The sequence below is a fragment of the Zea mays genome, chromosome 4 (assembly GCF_902167145.1).
Source record: "Zea mays cultivar B73 chromosome 4, Zm-B73-REFERENCE-NAM-5.0, whole genome shotgun sequence".
NCBI lineage: Eukaryota > Viridiplantae > Streptophyta > Magnoliopsida > Poales > Poaceae > Zea > Zea mays.
In genome coordinates this window covers 65,769,356-65,792,294 of record NC_050099.1, presented here as the reverse complement: position 1 = coordinate 65,792,294, position 22,939 = coordinate 65,769,356, and the positions used below count along the sequence as shown (strand labels likewise).

Sequence of the window (22,939 nt, the reverse complement as noted above, 5' to 3'; positions counted from 1 at the left end):
ATCCTTAGGTTCTTATAGGTCTGGGTTCACAAATGACCGACCAATTAATAGTATTTTCATAATGCACTTTTCTATATTGAGAACCTTTTCAGTATGATAAGGTATATGTTTCAAATATTCATTCAAGCATGCCTCAAGCTATATGCTTAAGTTGTGGCATGCTCATACTTCGAGTATGTTTGCATTCTTGCATGATTCTTTCAATACTTGTGGTAACTTTTCGAAGTTACACTATGCTTAATTTTATTTGCCTTTCTTAGGTTATGGACAATGACACTTCCATGTGCCTATAAATATATAAAGTCCAAATCAAGATCTTTCCTTTATTTAATCATCCTCTTATTCAACTTCAAGTTGATTTCTGCCAATGAGATAAACATACTTACAAAGGAGATAATACCCATGATTAGGAAAAACAGATCTTCAAGACCTTGAGCTGCTAGTGGTCATTGTATCTTTGCTACAGTGATTGCCATCTTTTCAAGATAGTATCAATTATATGATAGATACATAATGACTATTGCTCTTGTTCAAGTATTACCATTCCTTTTCAGAATTCACGGGAGTGCTTTATGCACTTTATCTTGCTTTACTCTAATATTTCTCAATACGGTAGCAAGCTCCTTTATTAATAGATGATGAGCTCATATTTGTTTCAGCTTTCTCTTCTTTTTCATTTACCGGTAATATTCATATCCTGAAGGCGCCTCGCTAGCAGGCTGCTCTCAACTGGTTCCCCATTATTTCGTTGGGGTGTTTCATGACTAGGCTGTGATAAGCTCTCTTATCCATTTTTCTCCAGGCGTCCCCGGGTACTTGGGATTAGAGTGACTAGATTTCCTATCCTTTTCTTTGAGGCCTCGGAATAGGATGAGGAATACCATTCATGGCACTTAAGTCCTCTCTAGTGCACTAAACAATAGTGCGACTTGATCACGCTCTACAAATCACAAAACAAAATGGCAGTTCAATACTTTATTTCAATGTCTTCTTGACATTCCAATTTACTTATTGGTATTGCACAGGAATATTCTATGTGAATTCTCGGCTTCTTGATTTTCTAATTTTCTTATTAGTGTGGGTCTTGCATGGGGATCCTTTTTTTGGTTTTTCGAGTGATTTTCTGGCATTCTTATTTCAAGTATTCTTTCCTCACCCTAATGTCGTGGAATAGATAATTAGCCATTATTATGATAAGTACATATACCATAAATTCAAAGTTGGGGAGTTATTCTTATGATGACTTGCACTAGTCATATGCAACAAGACTATATGTCCCTTTTCTTTTCTTTTCTTTTTAATTATGGACTTCATGTCCTTTTTCTTGAAAAATAACTCCTCAAGTATGACCAATTTTCCAAGTGTATCTATATTTCATTTTGCATCTTCCTTTATATTGCTAGACTTCGTAGTGATGATTACCCAATACATTCATAATTCTTATGAGTAATGCTACCAACTTCATTGGTACATGGTTTTCTAAGAAGCGTACTCAATTTTGACCACTTTGATGAAGCATATTTTGGCACGTATAAATTCTTAAAATCACTAATAAGGATTTTATATGACCATGGATATCTCCTAGATGCATTCTAGGCAAGGGTTATTCTTTAAATTACACTTTTCATAAGAGAGTATTGCACTTTTAGTTTCCCCAGTGGTTCAAAAGTGCTCACAAGGATCTTCTAATTCAAGGGATACTAATGTGATGGTCTTGCAAATTGATTGCTTCTCATTATTTGCGAATATAAATGAAATTTCTTACGATGCAAAAGGGGAGAGGATATCTAAGATTCTAAACTATTTATCCAAATATTAAATTGATAATTCAAGTGTGCATTGAGATTCAAAAGGGGAAAATTTTCATAAATGATTTTCACATTCAACCTTTCTTAATAATTCATATGGAAAATCATCCATATTTCCTAACAATTCATAGTGAAAGTACGATGTTCATTGTTTCTTCCTGAAACAAATTCTTATGGATCTCCTTTAAACTTGAGAGGGTACTACATGTACGATGCTTCATATGATCATGCTTCTTCAAGTGCTGATATAATGTCACATTTTTCATTCTATGCATATAATGTAAAATAAATATTTCGAGGAATGACATTATAGAGGGTAACCTTCGTGGCCCGCTTGGATGCACTCTTCTTTAAAAATTCTTTTTGTGTCGATTTCTCTTTCGACATTTTATATCAGTTATTTAAGAGATGATTCATATGCTTCTACGTTACTTTCATGCTTCATAATAATCGAGTAAATGCAAGATTCCATACAAAGTGGAAACAAACATCGAATGTATTTCAAATAAATACTAAGTAAAGATTCATATATAACGATGAGAAAAATGTGACCTTCTCTTCAAGAGCTGGAAATTATTTGCCAAAAGGGTCTACTCTTCGTGGGTTTCTAATTCATGCAATATTTACAACCATAATTCTAAAAGGATGCAAGAGATGTTGATCATTTATGAAATATCATTCAAAATAAATATTGACTTTGATTTCAATACTGTTGTTTGGAGTATTTTCTTCTCCAGTCCACTTCATGTGGTTTTTATATGGTTAGGGGCAAGGGGTATTTCTTCATGATGGAGCATTCATTGTGTCAATGACGTACTACTTGCATGTTTGACAATAAACTTACATTGGTATAAACCAAGTTAGTGTGCTTTCATTTGACGATTCATAAGACTGAATTTGGATATGCATGAGGTAAGCGGTTGTGCATATTAGAGACAACAAGATGACCTTCTATGGTTTACATGGATGATTATTGTTGTTTATATGCTAGTATTAGACTTCTTGTAAAATATTTTCAACTAGGTCAAGAGAATTATTGACCATATGTCCACTTCATGAAACTTGTGCATATTTATTGATCGACGTAGAAGTCGGCGATTTAAATCGGCAACAATAATATGTTATACCTCGATCGACTACTTGTCGGCGACTGCTAGTCAGCAACGATGGTATATGTTATGTTTCTCATGAAATTCACTAGCCATGCAAAAAAAAATTACACTAGTAATATTATAAATGTATTGCATAAAAGGTCATAAATAATTCCATTAAATTACCTTTAATCCTATGATCCTTTTATGACATCATCAATGCATACGTGTGTATCTTTGCAATTTTCATAATTTCTGAAACACTTCTTATAATTTCGGATTTCTCAAATGTTAATGCAATTATTGTACAATTGAGGAGTGCTCTATATAACTCTGAAAATGGTGAGTCCACTACTTCATGTAGGACTTCCAAATCTGTAATGTGCTTCCGGGTACTTTATGTACAATGTGCAACATTTAATGTGCTTCTTGTAATGTCCTTGTAGGCTGTTTCATAATATGTTTTGGGATTTACTTCTTGTAAATTTAAATGTATCATATGCTTTCTAAAAATGCATTACTATATAAATATACACATATAGAATAATGAAAAGTACATCGTGTAATTTTCTTTTTGCACTAAAATAATAGCAAATGTGTAAAGGTAATACAAATTCATAATTCGAATGTTTAAGGAAAAATTATAATAACATGCTAAATAAATAGTACAACATACTCATACATAGAAAGGGGAATAATTCCGATCTCAATTATTCCATGAAAATGCTTCGAAAATTCTTAAAGCTTTTCTATAATTCTAGAGATAAAAGGGAAAATAGAAAGTTTACGAGGGATCTGCAAATATTGGCCAAAAAGCCCATTCTAGGGCCTTTTAGGGTTTCCCAACCCTTCTCCTTTTTTTCCCTTTCCGGTGCCCTTTCCCCTTGGCGATGGCGGCGGCTGGGGAACGGGTTCACCCCCGCGCGCCCGCGAGGCTGCGTGGCGGTACAGCGAGTGGTGGTCGGCACGTCTGTGCCCCCGTGGCTGCGGCAGCGTGACGGCGGCGCCCGCGTGCCTGCAGCGGCCAGCGTACCGGCGCTCGCGCGCCCACGCCTGCGTCCGTGTGGCTGGCAGTGGCGGCGGCGCCTGCTTGCCCCGTCCATGTGCTCGGCCGTTGCGGCGGCGCACGCACGAGTGCCCAGTCGCAGCTGCGCACGCCTGCTGCTCGACCGCGACGACGTGGACCGGCTACGCCGGCTTGTCTGCGAGGAGACGACGTTGGCCTGCAGGTCGGAGAAGCTTCTACATGCACTTCTGTTCGTGCCTCCGTTCCCAGGACCGGGCTGACTAGCTAAACCCAGCACCAGCCTGCAGTGGTGGCGTGCTCCTCGCCTGTGCCTGAGCACTCATCTGTGGAGCGCGGTGGTTGTGCTTGTGCATGCCTGTGCACTTGCCTTCAAGGCAGCGGTCCAGTGGAGGTTGCGACGGTGGCGGTGCTGTTGTGGCGCGGCGTTTCAGGTTCACAACGGAGGTTGGCAAGGCGCCAAGGCCTCACGCTGGAGGTACGACGAGCGGTGGTCAAGGCTAGCACGAAGCTAATTCTAACCTTTATCATGGCAGCTAAATCTATTCCTGGGTAACAACTAATCGTAGCAAGCAGTTAGATTCTTACCTTTCTTCTTTGTTACCTTTGTGAACTCCTAGGCCAACGGAGCATTCGTGCTGATAACGTGTTAAGAATCCTTTGCTACTAGTGTAGTCCAAAGGCTTCTTAACTAGAAATAGAATCATAAACACAGGAGACACAAAGATATAGGAGGAACTGTTATTCTCATTCATGTATTCAGCTCAATGGTTACAACAAATGGTGGTGTCCTCCTCTATATATAGTGTAGAATTAGGGTTTCGGCTAGATGGACCACATGGGCCTTCGGGGCCCAAACTGGTTTCTTAACAGGTTCCACAGGCGCGGCTGAACCCACCAACCAATCACGCCCAATTGTGACTGAGTTGAGTTGAATCCTGTACTGGTGGCCAAGACTGGCTTCATCATGTGCAATTTCTGCTACAAATGATGACGGTGATGCTGTGAGAATGTCCGGCGCGGAAAGAAACAAGGGAGCCAGAGGTAGTGCAGATCCCGGGCGCGATAGGATGTTCGAACGGAGCAACAGATAAGACATGTCCTATAGTTCAGGTCAGGAGAGAGGACGGACGGTCCGGTCCTAGGTACAACTCTGGTTTGAAGGCCTGTTTGGGAGTAAATAGGTTAGAGAGTATTGAAGAAGCTAAAATCCCTTTAATATTTAAAATTAAATAGCTAAAGTATTTTAGTCACTTCAATCTTTTCCAATCTCCTTGGCTCCTTGCTCTCAAACATGGTCTCGTGGTTGGTACAGACCCACCCGAGTTTTCTGCGCACAAAGGGTTAACAATAACAAAATAATGCATGTTATTAATTATAGGATTAATACTACTGCCAACGAGTTCAAGGTCATTTTCAGCGGGAGATGATGATGTGGAAGAGTGGGATGGTGGGGCCGAATTGGCAATGGGAAATGAGCCCTCATCAAACGCTACCTCACGAGAAATATATACCGGATAAGAACCGCAATCAAGACACTTAGTATTATATATATGAGTCTCTCCACCCCCAATCAGATTGAACACACTTGATTTTTGAGTCTAGAAGGCGCTCAACATGGGATTGAAATTGAAGAAACAAACGAGGAGCCCTCAGGCCTATCACGCATCAAATAAATCCACCATAAGTCTAGTGTGATATCAACTTGATACCAAGTTGATAGAGATTCTCTATCAACTTGGTAGATAGGCTCTTATTTCTTGTAGCTTTAACAGGCGGAGCAACACGCATACATAAAAAACAATCACCATCTCGAGCGGCCGGGAACTCATCATGCATAGAGTTCAGAAGCGAGCCTAGGCCGGACGACGACCTCGAGCGGGAACTTGCGCGTCGTGGATAGCCCGAACAATTCGTCCATCCTCAGGTCCTCCTTCGCCATACCCTCCGGCAGCGTCCAAGTAAACCCGTGGAGAAGGTTGGCCAAGCTGAGCTGTATCTCCTGCAGCCCAAGGCTGTACCCGGGGCACATCCGCCGGCCGGACCCGAACGGCAGCAGCTCGAAATCCCGTCCTTTCACGTCGGTCTTGCTCCCGACGAACCTCTCCGGCCTGAACTCCTCCGGCGCGTCCCACAGAGCCGGGTCCCTGCCGATAGCCCACACGTTGATAAGGACGTGCGTGCCCTTGGGGATGTCGTAGCCGCCGATGGACGCGTCCTCGCGGGTAACGTGCGGGGGCAGGAGAGGCGCGATGGGGTGCACGCGCATGGTTTCCTTGACGATGGCCTGGAGGCAGGGGAGATGTGCCACGTCCTTCTCCGTGACCCAGCGCCCGCGGCCGACTTCCCGGTCCAGCTCCTCGGCGGCCATGGCGAGGACGGACGGCTTCCTCAGGAGCTCTGACATGGCCCACTCCACGGTGGCTGACACGGGTTCCGTGCCACCGACTATGAGGTCCTGGGTGAACGCCTTGACACCTACCCGGCCGATCTGGACCTCGGAGGTGGGGTCATCGGCGAGCTGCATCAGCACGTCCACCATGTCCCGCGCCGCGAAGCTCTCGCCCTCGCGCCGCCGTTGCTGGCCGTGCGTGTCGAGGACGTGCTCTAGGAACGCGTCGAACCTCGCCGCGACCCTCTTCATCCTCCGCACGTAGCCTTGCAGGTCGAGGCAGTCCAGCCACGGGATCCAGTCGCCGATGTTGAGCACGCCGTTGAGCAGCATCAGCTCATCCATCATCCACATGAACTCGGGCAGGGACGACACCGGGCCCTCCGCCGCGCTCTCCTCTGCCTCCTCCCCGTCGAAGAACCGCTTGCCCAGCACCATCCGCGTGATCACGTTCATGCTGAACGTGGACAGGTGGTCCTTGCCGAGGCGCACGGCGCGTCGTCGTCCCGACGCCGCGAAGAGGCCGCGCACGAGGCGCCGCACCTCCTCGGCGCGGACACGCTCGAACGACGCGAGGCGGCCGGGGCTGAACAGCTGCGTGGCGCAGATGCGGCGCGCGTGGCGCCAGTACGCGCCGTAGGGCGACCACGTGATGTCCGCGTAGTTGTAGGTGGTGTGCTTGCCGGCGGCCGTCCTGGGGCGGTCCAGGAAGAGCAGGTCGTGGGCCTTGAGGAACAGCTCGGCCATCTCGGGCGACGAGGCGACGACGACGGAGTAGGAGCCGAAGCGGAGGTGCATGAGCTCGCCGTACTTGTTGGAGAGCTCGTGGATGGAGCGGTGCGGGAGCGCGCCGACCAGGTTCAGGTTGCCGATGACAGGCCATGGCCTCGGGCCCGGCGGGAGGCGATAAACACGGCGGCGGGACTTGCATTTCAGACTGCGGAGGATCAGGATCACGATGGTGAGCACCATGCCAAGGCAGGTGAGTAACATTGGCGACGACGATAGCTCCATTAGGATTGGAGGTGCAAGAGGTGGCATCGACAAATCTGTGTGGTTGCCTTGGAATGGGTGTGAACATACATTGTTGTGCTTCTTATAAAAGGGAAGCATTATACTATCGATTGTACTTGTTTCGCTTGCATCGTCGTCATGGAGATACGATTATCAGAGATATAATTAAAGTAACAGTTCTAGTTCGTTTTATTTTTCCGAACTATCAGTCGTTTGTCTGTTGGTAGACTTGGACTTGGGTTCTTGTGACCTTGTCTCATTGTCTGTGTAGATAGCCAAATGGACCGCAAGACACGACCCGTAGTGCTTCGGCATCACACAAGCACGAATAATATAGTGTCAGACTGTCAATGACGGCATGACACAGGTTTAGTATCGTGCTTGGGCTTCCAGTTCGGCACCAGAGAGTGGCACCAGCATGACACAATTAAGTGGCCGGTGTTGGTCACTTGTTTTTAATTGCTGTATACAGTCAAAAACAAGGCAACACAATGTTACAAAGTAGAAGCCTTCATTCTTTAAGTGTTCTCCCTTCGGGATAACCGCCCAAAAACGAAGGTTGAGTGTAATCGAATGGATTACACAAAAACATGACAATGGATTACACAAGAATATGACAAAGTTAAATATAATAACTCATCTCAGGTGCCTTATCATTCCATTTCTCTTTTCATGCAAAACAAACTTACAATCAAAACTTCGGCTTCTTAATGCAGGATAGCTTGAAGGTATTCAGAGATTGAACTATGCGAAGTTGTAGCACCTAGATAAAGGTACTTTATGCAGAGTACTGTTCATTTATTTATACGACAGAGGTACAACTTCGTATAAAATTACAAGTATGTCCACAAAACTTGTACATATTATTTACAAATGACGTAAGGGTAGTATTGTCTTCTATCTTTATCATCTTGGCTACAGAATCTTGTGAATACCTTCTTCCGGTCTTGTTTGATATCTGCCTTCGTCCCCTGTATAGTTATGACGAAGCTAACACCTTCGTCCTTTTTCTTGGTCTATTTCGAAGGTAATTAGCACCAAAGCACCAGCAATACCTAGATTTGTATCAATAAACAATGGTTATCTGTGTTTTTGAGGACCTTCGAAGGACGAAGGCCCCCAACATTAGCCCCCCACAGTATTAGTTCGTTTCCTTGTAACAAACTTAAACTGCGAAATGAATAGAGGCCTTATGCCGAAGGTCTGACAAACACCTTCCCATCGCTAAATTGCGAATTTTTTGAAATGCGGGGCCATTTTGCAGTGGTAGTTTGTGTATAAATAGAACGACCATCATAAAATATTTATCGTGCTATTGAGTTGTTTTGTTGCTTTGAGCCATTGGGAGTTGCGCTTGTTTTTAGCTTCAGTTGCTTTTTAGTTTTAGCTAAGATGGTCGAGGGCAAGAAGAGTGAAGATCTTGCGCTATCTGGGTTTTATGAAGCTACAGAGAAGAGTAATGCTGCAAAGATTGCTGACGAGATACTAGCCGGATTGTGGGAGTGATGCTGATGATGCTGAAGATCGACCATGGAGACCGAGCCATGTTAACTTCGAGAAGTCAACTGTGAAAAAGGGACATATTGAGGCTATGAAAGGTAAATATTTTCATGATGTATTTATAGCGAGGCCTGGTGGAGAGAATATTGTTCCTCTTCCAGAAAAAGATAAGGTGGTTATTTACCGAAGCTTTTTGAAAGTTGGGCTGCGTTATTCTCTTCATAAGATGTTGGTCGAGGTTCTGAAGAGATTCAAAATATACCTTCATCAGCTTACTCCCGAAGCCCTAATTAAGGTTGGGATCTTCATTTGGGCAGTGAGGAGCCAAGGCTTAGAACCCGATGCTGACTGCTTTTGCAATATTCACGAGCTCTCGTATCAAACAAAGGCTACTGAAAAAGAGCAGTATCATAAGAACTTTGGTTGTTATACTTTCGTGTCCCAATCAGATGTCAGGCGCCCTGTCCCAACTTTTCGACAGAAATGGCCAGGTTCATGGATGAAGCAATGGTTCTATGTTAAAAATGACATGGATAAGAGAGAAGATATCAGAGGTGTGATTCAGTGGCCTGTCCGATCTCGCTTCAGTATCAAGAGGCTAGCTGTTGTGAACACAAAAGGACCTAGGCCCGCCTGGTAGCGTTTAACGCTTTGTGCAGTTACATTAGCACCAGAGATTTGGTTCATGAGCACATAGCTTTCAAAGTATGACCACTTGTCAATGAGTGGGAGATGCCAAAGGAAGTGGATGCCAGCTCAAGCCAAAGTGCCAGAAAAGGTGGTTTAGTGTACCTGAAATACACATATTGTTACAGAAATCAGTTTGGTGAACTAGATGACGAGTGCCTTGAAGCTATTGAGGCAACTTGCGACGAAATGGTAGGGTCTTATTCAAAATCTGAAGATGAAGCCATGAATCGCGCTTTTGGTGCTCGAGGAAAGAGAAGGTTGGTGTTTGATTAGTGGTTTTATTTATCCTGACTACTGGTTTCCTGCGCGGAACAAGGATCAAAAGAGTAAGAGTGCTTTAAAGACCTCTTCCAGCACCCCAAAGCAGAAAAGAGTGAAGATTCTGGCCAATTGGCTGAAATCATATTACACTGAAAGGGCAACAGAACTACCTGTATTCTCGACTGTCGAATCAAATGAGACGAAGGATATCGAGTCAGGTGAAACGAAGGTAATGTCCTCGAAGGTAATAGATTTTGATTTTTACTCTGACTTCTAATTATTTGTCAATATGCTTATTTTATTTTGAATTTCCAATGTAGAGGGCAGAAGGAGTCAAAAAGAAGGGAGTAACTGAAACTCCAATTTGGGATGAAGTATCCGCAACCGATATGGAGTTCGAGGCGCAGGGGCAACGAAGCTAACATCTGCCATAACAGGGACTCCTCGTAAAGGAAAAAGAATGGCCAATGTGCTGAAGGATGTTCTGAGGCCTACAAAGATGGCCTCGCCTGCAACACCGAAGATTAGTGAAGATGCAATTACTGGACTGAAAGTGACTACCAGTATTGAGGCTTCTCTTGATATATACAAAGCTAGTTCTTCAAATGCTGATTTAATAGGAGATGCTGCTAGAGAAAAAGAACAAGATAAAGTTGAATCTTCTAAAGCTGAAGGTTCATTAGAGAAAAGGGGTTGCTGGCCGAAGAAGCGCGACTCACAACCCACAAATACATTATTCGCCATGCTTCGGGTGGAAAATTAACTAAAGAGCAGATTGCTGAAGTTTAGCATTATGCCGAAGATTTAAAGTATCCTCCGGGATCTCTTGTGTATGGAGGCAATGACGAGGATGACTATCTATATCGCCTTCCGGATAACAGAGAAATTGACGTATGCCACGAGATGATGGATAAAATGGGCTATCCAAAGCTTGAACTTGTATTATCTGGCATGCCCAAAGACTATCTTGCAGACTGTTTAGCATATAACAATTCGAAGGTTTGTATACATATATTTTCCTCCCTTTTACCTTGATAATTCGTATATTTCTTTTGTTATTCATTTCCTTTGTTATGCTGCTGTCAGGGACTTATTCTAAGCAAAGCTTTGAAAGCCCAGAAGGACGCTGAGGACGAAAATACTCGGATAGCCTTCGGAAACCTGCAATCAAAGGTCATTGACCTATGGCACCAAGCCATGGAGAAAGATAATATTTTAAGCTCTCTAGTTAACAAGTTAAAGGAAAGCCATGTTGAACTGACAATATTTTTAGAAGAGAATTTAAAATTTTCGAAAATGGAAGATGAGAAGAAGGCTAGTGCAAAGCGCATCGATGACCTCGAGTCTATGTTGGTGGCACAAGCGGAGTCACATAAATCTGAGGTGCTGAAACTGAAGGAAAATTTTGATGTAGTAAATGAGAACTTTGAAGTCGAAAAGGCGAAAGGTGAGATAGCCAAAACTGAACGCAACAAGGTTCAGAAAGATGTTGAAGAGATTCGGGCGTCGAAGGAACAATGCTTCTCCATTGTTGTCCATTGCTGAGAGAAGCTAAAGAATATGTTTGCTAACGTTGGTGCTTTTTCAAACGACGAAAATTTCATTTGTGGCGACGCCGAAGGAGAAATCGTATGGATAGAAGGTGAAATTGAAGCTTTTGATGAAGTTCTCACCGGTCAGGTAGACTTCTATGTCTGTGTGGGTGCACGAGGAGTAGTGTCCCTGCTTGAAAAAGCTGGTTGCGGACAAGTAAAAATTGTGGTTCAACCAGACTTTGCGGTTAAGGCTCATGACATAAGAGAGCCTTCAGCCGAAGCTATTGCACTAGGGGGAAGATTTTATTCTGAGATCTAGCATGCTAGCGGTAAAGAAATGACGGATGAAGCTATCAGAGAAAGTGAAGGAGAGGTTCTTTTTTGGATGCTAGAATCTTTATCCTTTGAGTTTTATGTAATATTTTATACCAAATTGTTCTTTGGTTTTTCAGGCTCGCCGAGCCACCGAAGAGGCTAAAAATATAGAAGAAGCCTTGCGGTTCGAGAGGCTTATAGGTACACTTGATTTTTTTCATATGAGTTTTAGCTTCGTGATAACTAAAATATATGACACAAATGATTTCTTGTACAACAGGACTTTCACCACCACTAGAATCGTATGATGCCAAAAATGATCCAGAATTAAAAGATATCCTTGCCGAATTTAAGGTGGTGCATAAGGCGATAGATGAAGCTGTTGACCAAGTTTTAAACGAAGTTGCACAGAAAGTATTAAACAAAGACTAAGGATTTTTTGTAAAAACATTTTAAGTATGTGCTTGTTGTGTGTAAAAACAATTGTCTGAAATGTATTCTCTATATAAGTATGGTTTGCACGATATTCTTTATGTAGCATGAAATAAGTATACGTACCGTTTTGAGCCAAAGGTGAAAAACATCTTCCCTTCTTTTCACGCTTCATAGAGAAATGCTCTTCCAGCCAAAGGTCTTATAATGCCTTGAAAAATATCTGATTGTCGAAGAAGAATTGTTTCCCCTTCTTCGCCCTTGTGTCTGTATTATATAATCCTTACAATGGTATAAAGAATCATATACAAAGCCAAAAGGGGCGTTGTGAAATTTGAACACAGTTTCATTCTTTAGATTAAACTTTGCATTCTATCGAGAACTGCTTCAGAGTCTTTTTTTCACCTATACGTGGGCGAGAGAAGTTCCCCTTTTTTTCCACTTATGTTTATGAATGATGATATGTGTAATGTGATGATGAAATGATGGTATGATGCATGATGTTTGTTGCTTAAGATGATGATAAAAAATGAAAGAATGTTGGTGTATCTTTGTAAGCTTTTGTATCATGACTCTGCGGTCCATTAGGAATGACTTTTGAGTCCTTGGCAGCTTTACTAGGTGTTTTCATTGAGCTCTGCATCCCCTTAGAAACGACTTTGGAGCTTTTACACTTTTACTAGGTGTTTCTTTTGAGCTCTACATCCCCTTAGGAATGGCTCGAAGCTTTTACACCCGATGGTGTAACCTTAGATTTATTACATATATCTTCTTGATGTTTTTAAGACATAAAAGTAAAGGACAGAAAACTGAAATTATAATAATTTTTCGAAATAGCTTCGGGCGTTTTGACCAGCCCGTCAGGCATTTTAGTAGATGTGCTTCGACTCCGATATAATATTATTTACTGTTCTGGCTTCGAACTGTTCCCTTGTGTCTCGTTGTGATATGTCATGTGCAGAGAACTGTGGCAGGGCATGAAGTTGTCCTAGATGTTGTTGCTCATATGAAGAAGGTGCTTGCGTAAATGGTTGGGACAGGATCCATCGAACCGAAGAGGAACTTGCCGAAGCAACTGAAGCCGAGGGTTGTGGACTTGGCTATTGATTACAAACATACTCTGGAATGTATGGTGTGGTGTGGAGGACCAGCTTTGAGTGATTCTGGCGTGCTTTAGCTTCGACAATTTCCCTCTATTTCTGGATTGTGACTTGACAAGTTCTTGTTGTATGCCCCTTGTCCTCTCCACAGAAATGGTAGAACATTTTCCTCGGTTGAGAGTTGAATCTTCCTCCAAAACTCCTTGCTCCTCTTCCACCTCTTGGGGCCGGTGGTCTGAAGGTATTTTGCTGGGTTCTTGTGGATTAAGAATGACTTTGTTTTCCCTGATTGTGATTGTCTTTGTCTTCATTCCGATTTGGATTGTGTATGGTCCTGACATGCCTTGGGTTGAATCGTCTGCCGAAGCCTCTGGTCATTTTGGAATATCTCAAGGCCTCCTCTTTTCTTTGTCGAAAATCATTGTTTGCTCTGATATATTCATCCATCTTCTAGAGAAGCTTTTCTAGAGTCTAAGGGGGTTTTCTGGCAAAGTATTGTGCCGCCGGTCCTGGGTGAAGCCCCTTGATCATGGCCTCAGTAACTATCTCATTTGGTACTGTTGGTACTTGAGCCCAAAGCTGGAGGAATCTTCGTACATAGGTTTGCAAATATTCGTCATGGTCTTGTGTACATTGGAAAAGGGCCTAGACAGTGACTGGCTTCGTTTAGAATCCTTGAAAGCTTGTGATAAACATATCCTTTAATTTCTGCCAAGAGTTTATTATTCCTGACCGAAGTGAAGAATACCAAGTTTGAGCGACACTCCTTATTGCCATGATAAAGGATTTGGCAATGACAGCTGTGTTGCCCCCGTATGATGATATTGTTGCTTCATAACTCATCAGGATTTGCTTTGGATCAGAGTGACCGTCATACATAGGTAATTGGGGTGGTTTGTATGATGGTGTCGATGGTATTGCCTGCAACTCTGTAGCTAAAGGAGAAGTGTCATCATAAGGAAAATTGTCATGATTAAAGGCTTTGTACCACATATCCTCATGGTTTTGGCTTTCATGCCGAAGGTCTTTCTGATTCTGGCGATACTCTTATCGCTCAGTATCGTGCGAAATGTTTCACATTTCTTCAGTTGCCCCGTCAATCTTCTTCTGTAGCTCAGAAAGTCGAAGCATCTTCTCTTTTCGCTTTTCAACTTGCTGATGGATGGCTTCGAGATTGCTGATCTCATGGTCCAATTAGTCGTCTTGTGGAGTTGGAATGATGATTTTCCTTTTCTAGCTTCGTGCTTCTCTCAAGAGAATTCCATCTTGGTTAGGATTCAAGGGTGCGAGGATGGGTATCACACCCGATTTTAGAAGGTAAATCAAATGCGATCCATGTACGTGCCAGGATCAGAAATTAAAGTACACAACGATTACATAATTGGACATCATCACACATTGCTCAAAATAATAGCGAAAATAAGTACTTTATTACATCACGATGTCCGAAACATCCACAAAGTCATTGACTTAAGTCATAATCCCAAGTTATTACCCAAATGGCACTCCCTCCAAGAGAAAATACCAGAAACCATAATTATAAACATCATCATTAAGCATCATCATAAAAAGTATTCAGAGTAACTCTAATCAAAGGAGCTCCCAAGGCTGCTCATAACCTTGAGCATGACTGATATACCAGTTTCTAACACTCTGCAGAGATTGCACACTTTACCCACGAGTCATGATCCCTTTTTGCCTTGGGTCGATCAAACCCTTAAACACTACCAAGGTGAGTTGGCAAGGTTTCACTATGTAGCCTTTACAAAGATTCTCATGGTGTGTAGTTGCCTGTTAGGTTTCACCAGTCGTACAAACACAGTACTCCTCCCTAAGGTGGGTGACTAACAAAACCAAATCGAATGAACCTTGACACCCACCCTTAGCAGAGCAAGCACTATTCCCAACCCCCATTGATGGCACAACGGCGAAGCAAACTACACCCCCAGATTCATCTAATTAATAAGCTAAGGGCGTCCCATTCCACACTCATGGTTGTACTATTTTCCTGGGTGGTCATCCAGTGAACATGTCCTTACGGAGAGGTACTCGGGAAATAGCCCGAGTCCCCTAAAGTATCACAAGTTCATCATCGTATCCAGAATAACATCATTGTATCATAAATATTCTAATCATGTTCATTGATTAAGATAAAGCAATAACATGATACTAATCATAGTAACCAATGCCCAAAGGGTAATCCAAGGACAAGAAAACAAAACAATAGCCAATCCTTAGGTTGATCATGGTATGTGGCACATTGAATTATAAAGTAAATAGGACATAATGGGTCAGAGGACACTTGTCTTCATCAGGTTGCTGCTCAGGGAAGTCTCCTGAAACACGCTCGACAACCACTGACAGCTCGTTGCCTACACAAAGCAATCATTCATTCAACACACTTGGGGAATGACAAAAGAACAGTACACCAAACATAAGCAACAGAGTGAAAACAGGTTCCATAAAAGGTAAAGACACACATGTGCATTAAAGGTCTTGGGGGTAGATTAATATGCCTAGTGGTCTATAATTCTCTAACTACTTCCTATCTCAGTAAATTACTTACTTAAATAAACTTATTCCACGGTTTGGATTACATTAAATGAGGCTAGGTCGACAAATTTAGGCACATGAATGTTCACTAGAGTTTTATCTTTTATTTTACCTTTAGTAAATATTCTATAACCTTAAGTTAGCCTAGAGGCTAACCACAAAATTGAGACATGGAAACAGTGGATGCATATAATTTAAACATATAGAGAATAACATTATGAACATTTTGTAATTCGAACCACCCAATTTCGAGTTCATATGACAAAGATATGAAATTTACAAGTTTTGGAACTCAAAACCTTAAATTAAACCTATTTCTCTAATTAAATAAAAGCCTGGGGTTCTCTCTGTAAGAACCTAGGGGCACGACTGCTAGAACTAAGGACGGCGGGTTCTAATCCTAGGAACCTAGGGGGGTTTTAAGCAAAATGCCCACGACGATGGGGTATCAAGGCTTCTTGGCCGCCGGATCTAGAACGGGCAGACGCGATTAGAAGCGGGGCGCGCAGGAATGGGCGCGAAGACTGAACAACGGGGCCCATGAGTTAGCGACCCAGGGCGGACCTCATGCGCGATGCGAGCGCGGGCGCGCTCGAACAAATGGGGCCAACGCGCTCTGACAAACGGGGGAGAGAATGGGCACAGGGAGGCTGTCAGGCGGGGCCCACTAGTCAGGATCGCCGTTGTCGGCGTTTCGACCCCAGGGGGTCCCTGGACCAACGAGTAAATTGTCGCTGCGTGCCCCAGCCCAGATGGGTTGGCGCGAGACGGGACACGAAGGGGGGAGAAAACCTCAACTCCGTGTTATCCTGCGCCAGAGTGGGTGCGCTTGCAGTAGGTGTTACAAGCGTTCGCGAGGGAGAGAGGGAGTCCCGCGCGACCACCCTCTCGTATGAGGGCCCTGGCCCTTCCTTTTATAGATGCAAGGAGAGGGTCTAGGTGTACAATGGGGGTGTAGCAATATGCTAACATGTCCGACAGAGAGGAGCTAGAGCCCTATGTACATGCCAACGTGGCTGTCAGAGAGGTGCTAGAGCCCTGTGTACGCGGTGTCGTGGCCGTCGGAGGAGCGTTTGAGCCCTGTAGAAGCACAGCTATCAGGGCTGTTGGGACCTTGCTGATGTCTCCTTGCTTCCGTAAGGGGCTGAGAGCCACCATCGTCATGGACGCACGCGGGGAGCCATCATTACTTGTTACCGGGGCAAGCCTGGATGGGACGCCGGTCTTGTTCCCCCATAGCCTGAGCTAGTTAGGGGTAGGGTAATGATGTACCCCCTGAGGCGTGGTGGGTCCGAGTCCAAGGTCGGTCGAGGCGGAGACTCCTCCTGAGGCCGAGGCCGGGGTCGGGCGAGGACGCGATTCCGCCCGAGGTCGAGGTTGAGGCCGGGCCCTGGGGTTGGGCAAGGCGGAGACCACCTTCCGAGGTCGAGGTCGAGCCCTGGGGTCGGGCGAAGCGGAGACCACCTTCCGAGGTCGAGGTCGAGCCCTGGGGTCGGGCGAGGCGGAGCCCATCTTCCGAGGCCGAGGCGGGGGCCGAGCCCTGGGGTCGGGCGAGGCGGAGACTTCTCCTGAGGCCGAGGCCCAAGGTCGGGCGAGGCGGAGCTTCCTGTGGCACCTGAGGCTGGACTCAGCTGGTGTCAGCCTCACCCTGGCGGGTGGCACAGCAGTCGGAGCGGGGCAGGCGGCACTACTTTCCTGTCAGGTCGGTCAGTGGAAGGGCGAAGTGACTGCGGTCACTTTGGCCCTGTCGACTGAGGACCACGCGTCAGGATAAGGTGTCAGGCAATCCTCGCATTGAATGCTCCTACGATACGGTCGGTTGGCGAGGCGATCTGGCCAAGCTTGCTTCACTGCGAAGCCTGCCCGAGATGGGCCTTGGGCGAGTCGAGGGTGCGCCCGTTGCTTGAGGGGGTCCTCGGGTGAGGCGTGGATTCGTCTAGGAGTACTGTTCCTGCCCGAGGCTGGGCTCGGGCGAGGCGAGATCGCATCCCTTGAGTGGACGAAGCTTTGACCTGAATTGCGCCCATCAGCCTCTGCAGTTTGCGCTGATGGTGATTACCAGCCGAGTTCAGGAGTGTTGGGGGTACGCCTAATTATGGTACCCGACAGTAGCCCCCGAGCCTCAAAGGGAGTGTTGGTACTTGCTTGGAGGCTTTGTCGCACTTTTTTTGCAAGGGGACCGACCTTTCTCGGTTATCTTTTATTCCGGTGGGTGCGCGCGAGCGCACCCGCCGGGTGTAGCCCCCGAGGCCTCGAAGGTGTGGTTTGACTCCTCCAAGGTCTTAATGCCTTTCGTGATTCCTTGGCCGGTCTGGTTGTTCCCTCATGCGATCTGATCATAGTCCGGGTGCATGGTCAGGTTTCGAGTTTTCAGGCTGCTTTGTTGACGCTGTCAACGGTTTGGCCGGAGCCGGGTTTGCGAGAGCAGCCCCCGAGCCTCTGCACAGAGCAAGAGGACGATCAAGGACTGACTCGGCTTTTATCATACGCCCCTTCGTCGCCTTTCCGCAAGGAGGAGGGGGGAAAGCGCCATGTCGCCCTCGGAGGGCGCCGAACATGGTGTCTCTAGTGAGTTGCTAACGGGTGATCCGAGTGGACGCCCGTGCCCCGTTCGATAAGGGTCGGCTAGTGGCCCAGAGGCGCGCTCCAAAAGTACCTGCAGGTGATTTGCTGGACCTGGTCCCGTTCGATAGGGTCCGAGGGCTCGATGCCTCCCTCTGATGGGATTCCGTTACAAAATCGCTCCTGCTGGTCTCGAAAATGTCCTAGGGTACCTCGAGAGCGTAGCCCGAGCCTCGGCCATGTATCAGACGTACCCAGAGTCATCCCTCGCTCTGCGTGCTCTAGGGCGGCTGTCGAACCCTTCGAGGGGCCAGCCTTCGAACCCCTGATCAGTAGTGGGCACGGAGCCCGAGTGCTATGAGGCAGCTGTCGAACCCTTCCGAGGGGCCAGCCTTCGAACCCTTGATCAGTAATGAGCCTGAAGCCCGAGCGCTCTGGGGCGGCTGTCGAACCCTTCCGAGGGGCCAGCCTTCGAACCCCTGATCAGTAGGAGGGCCCGGGGCCCGCTTCCTTCGTGGAGAAGGATCCCTTTCGAAATATCCCCTTTCCCGGTCCCTATATTAAGAGAGAGAAAGGGGAAGAAGAAAAGGATACAAATTTAAACGATGTGGCACACCTTTTTTGACGCGGTCATCATGGCGGAGGTGAAACGTCGCCCGCTTCGCCTGCCAAAGGTGTCGCTTGCCCTGTCGCGAAGTTAATGCAACGGGACGGGTGGTTCGCGGGGCAGTCGTTGTGCGAGCCGTTCGAGGGACGAAACACGGGCGTGTCGTCTTCACGCCGTGGGAGAGGGCTCCCCTGCTACTCCAGAAGGGGACGTGAGCAGACGATTTGACTGCTGCTTCCGCTCGCCTACTGCCGCCATTACTGTCGGCCCACTTTTGGCCATATCGACCGTCGCGCCTCCTCCCGCGGCTGACTGACCCGTGACCGATGTGCTCGGTTGGCACTGTTGGGCCATGCGCAGGGTTGCCTTGAGTCGCGACACCGGTTCTGCAGTCGAGAAGGCGCGGCATTGGCGCAAGTGGCGGTGCAGTTTTTCGCACGTAGTAACCGGCGCACCGGTTACATGACGTGTGGGCCTGGGCCTCCATGCTGGATGCGTCGAAGTCGGAGGGGTGCGTCTCCGTGGTGTGGTTGCACGCCACCTGCATGGCGGTCCGCCCTTTCAACCGTTGGTTTCAGTGAGGGTGGAGGAGTGCTTGTAACCGCGGGGCGGTTACACGCTCCACGCGCGGCGGTTTGGCTTCTTCTGTTCTGGGCCAGCCTGCATGACGTGTGGGACCCAGCCCCCGTGTCATAGGGGGAGGACCCTGGAGCACGTTGGTGAAGACTTAGTCCGCGACGCCTGAGGACGCGAGTGGGGAGAGCCGCCTTTAAAAAGGGATCGACCCTCCGGGCGGTAGCCATGTCTTCGCACTCCCCTCATGCATCGCATCCCTCCACCTTCCGAGCCCCCGGATGGGGAGCGCCCGCGTTGCCTTCAGGTTGTTGTTGGAGGAGCGCAACCTTACAGAGGTGGGCACCCTTCAGCCATCGCTCGGCTTCAAGGATTTTCATCAGGCAGCCCGGCTGCATTCCCTCACTGATGGTCACCCAGGATGGTGACCACCAGTTCGACGGTGGGGAGAAGCATGCCGGGTTGCGGCCTCTGCCCCGCCCTCAGCTTCAAGGATCTTCATCATCCTTGCTGTGGCGGGGGGCGAGCTGAGCCGGGGTTCCACCTCCCGCATGGGCCGGTGGGCCACCTCCTCCTTCAGCATTCAGGGAGAGGGTGCTCACCGGCCTAGCGGAGGAGGCGGACTTCGGCAACGCGGGGTCGTCCGGCCGCAAGCGTCGTCAGCTCCAGCGCGCCTGGCTCGCTGGCTCAGCTGGCTCTGGTGCTGCTTCCGGTGCCACCTCCCACCGCCTGGGCAGGGCGTGGCTATCCGCCCACCATGGGGCGGCTGTTGCGCCGTGCGCACCGGAGGACCGTCCAAGACGTCGCACGCCGCTAGGGCGGTGTTCGTGTTCTCGAATTGTCCTGTCCCCACTCCGACATGACGCCTCTGTGCGGAGGTCGGTGCCAGCCCATCCGGGAGGACTTGAGTGGGGATCTGCCGGTGCACTTTGGGGCGGTGCTGGCGGGCAGGTGGCTGCCGTCGTCGATGCTGAGGTGGTGGCAGCCGGAGAAGGTTTCTCCGCCGACGAGACCGTCGGCGCCACCTACGGTCGGACCTCCGGCTCTTCGGCCTTGGCGGCTTGTCCTCGCCCCTCGAGTGGGGACGTGGGCGAGGGCCTTGTCGCAGCAGCGTCTGCCCTGAGGTCATCACTGCTGCTGTTTAGCTACCCGGAGCGGAGGTCGTTGTCGCTGCTGTTGCAGCAGTCGGCGGCGAGCCACCTGGAGTTTGTCGCCCCGCAGGCCCTCCGATGTGGAGGTTGTTCATACCCGCGGGAGTGGAACCGGAGTTCCGTTTGTAATGGCACCCTGAGTGCCGGTGTGTGTTCATTGTGGCCGTCGAGGCTTGAACACCCAGGTATTTTAGTGTAATACCGGGTTTCTTCCTCATTTCGAGCACTAGGACTCGCCTGTCGGCTAGCTGAACCGCTTAACCAAGTGTGAGTTGCCCTGTGCGGAAGGTGACGAGTGAGGTATCCGTATCTCGGAGGCGTAGGAGTCCCTCGGCTCGGTCGACCTTGCCACGCAATGCTTCTCTTGCTCAGTTAAAGAACCCTCGGCTGCTCTGCGATGAGCCGGAGCCGGAGGCAGCGGTGTCAGCGTGGACAGAGGCGGAGTCGGCTAGAGAGGAAGCTTCGTTGGCCCGGGAGCACATGGCCTCCCTGGCCGAGGAGGTGCAGTAGCGGTGGCTGGAGCTTGGCTAGGTCGTCCGCTAGCGGGACCAACCTTAGAGTCATGCTGCCGAGGCCGTGAGCCGAGCTGATGTCCTCGGGGGATAGCTGGTTGAGGCTACGGAGCGGTCGGTCGAGGCGTTTGCCTGGGCTGGGACCCTTGCGGAGACCTTGGCCATGATGGCCCGAGCTTGGTGCTGGCGTCCTTCTTCGAGGTGGAGATCCTTCCGCCTGCGTCGCCGTCCGAGGCTGGGCCAGATTCCTCCGAAAGTGGAGACGACGCCGAGGGTGCTGCTGCTCCCTCTGTTGAGGTCTGAACCTGCAGGGAGAGTTTGTCTGTAGTGTGCGTATGTTTTTCGCGGCCGCCGAGGCCCAAACATATTATTGTCGTGTTGTAAAGCTGTGTTTCCTTTCCTCTTGTTTCGAGTATCAGGACTTGTTCGTCGGTAACAGAATCGTTTATACGAGCGAGAGTTACTTTTCACGGAAGGTGACGAGTGAGGTATCTGTATCCCAGAGGCGTAGGAGTCCCTCGGCTCGGTCGACCTCGTCGCTTACGTGCACTCTTACTCGTTCGTAGGATTCTGTTATCGATATAGTCGAGAAGGCACAAAAATCGTTGTGGCAGAAAAGGTTTCGAGCGTTAAGACTTGTTCGGTTAGCAGAATCGCTTATCCGAGCGTGAGTTACTTATCGCAGAAGGTGATGAGTGAGGTATCTGTATCCCGGAGGCGTAGGAGTCCCTCGGCTCGGTCGGCCTTGCCGCTTACGTGTACTCTGTCGTTTTCAGGATCCCGCTATTGAAGCAGTCAAAAAGCGCGAAAGATGTTCTGGCAGAAAGACTTTTTTCGAGGAAAATTTTGACGTAGAGGGGGTTCCCCCTTCTAGCCCCCGAGGGAGGGTCGGGCTTTGCCAAGGCAAGGCTGACCCTTCCTGACGGTTAGACTTTATTTGTGTATGTATAAAAAATGAGGTATATGAACGACTTGAAAACATCTTAAGGGTAGAAGCGACGTAGTTGTCGGATGTTCCAAGCGTTGCTGTAGATCTCGCCTTGATCGTTGGCTAGCTTGTATGTTCTAGGCTTCAAAATCTTGGCGATGATGAATGGCCCCTCCGAGGGAGGAGTAAGCTTGTGGCGCCCTCGGGCGTCTTGCCGCAGCTGAAGCACCAAGTCTCCCACTTGGAGGTCTCGGGGCCGAACTCCTCGGGCGTGGTAGCGTCGCAGAGCCTACTGATATCGCGCCGAGTGTAGCAAGGCCACGTCTCGAGCCTCTTCCAGCTGGTCTAGCGAGTCTTCTCGGCTGGTCTGGTTGCTTTGGTCGTCGTACGCCCTTGTCCTCGGGGAACCGTATTCTAAGTCTGTGGGCAAGATAGCCTCGGCCCCATAGACTAGAAAGAACGGTGAGAAACTCGTGGCCTGGCTTGGCGTCGTCCTCAGACTCCAGACCACCGAGGGTAGTTCCTTCATCCACCGCTTGCCGAACTTGTTGAGGTCGTTGTAGATCCTCGGCTTAAGTCCCTGCAGAATCATGTCGTTGGCCCGCTCCACCTGCCCATTTGTCATGGGGTGAGCCACGGCGGCCCTGTCCACCCGGAAGTGGTGGTCCTCGCAGAAGTCTAGGAACTTCCTGCCAGTGAACTGGGTGCCATTATCGGTGATGATGGAGTTCGGGACCCCGAAGCGATGGATGATGTTGGTGAAGAACGCCACCGCCTGCTCGGACCTGATGCTGGTTAGGGGTCGGACCTCGATCCACTTGGAGAATTTGTCGATGGTGACCAGCAGGTGCGAGAAGCCCTCGGGTGCCTTCTGCAAGGGACCGACGAGGT

At 48.0% G+C, this 22,939-nt stretch overlaps 1 protein-coding gene and 1 long non-coding RNA gene across 2 annotated transcripts; one reads left to right on the top strand and one right to left on the bottom strand.

Moving 5' to 3' along the window:
- The first annotated feature begins 3,771 nt into the window (after positions 1-3,771).
- Positions 3,772-4,701, top strand: LOC100216581 (uncharacterized). Its single transcript, NR_147030.1, has one exon. It is a non-coding gene; the product is annotated as an uncharacterized lncRNA (long non-coding RNA).
- Positions 4,702-5,444: 743 nt separating this feature from the next.
- LOC103653333 (dimethylnonatriene synthase-like) lies at positions 5,445-7,492 on the bottom strand. Its single transcript, XM_008680263.3, has one exon. The coding sequence runs from the start codon at positions 7,426-7,428 to the stop codon at positions 5,755-5,757; it is 1,674 nt and encodes a 557-aa protein (XP_008678485.2). The 5' UTR covers positions 7,429-7,492; the 3' UTR covers positions 5,445-5,754.
- Between the last annotated feature and the right edge of the window lie 15,447 nt (positions 7,493-22,939).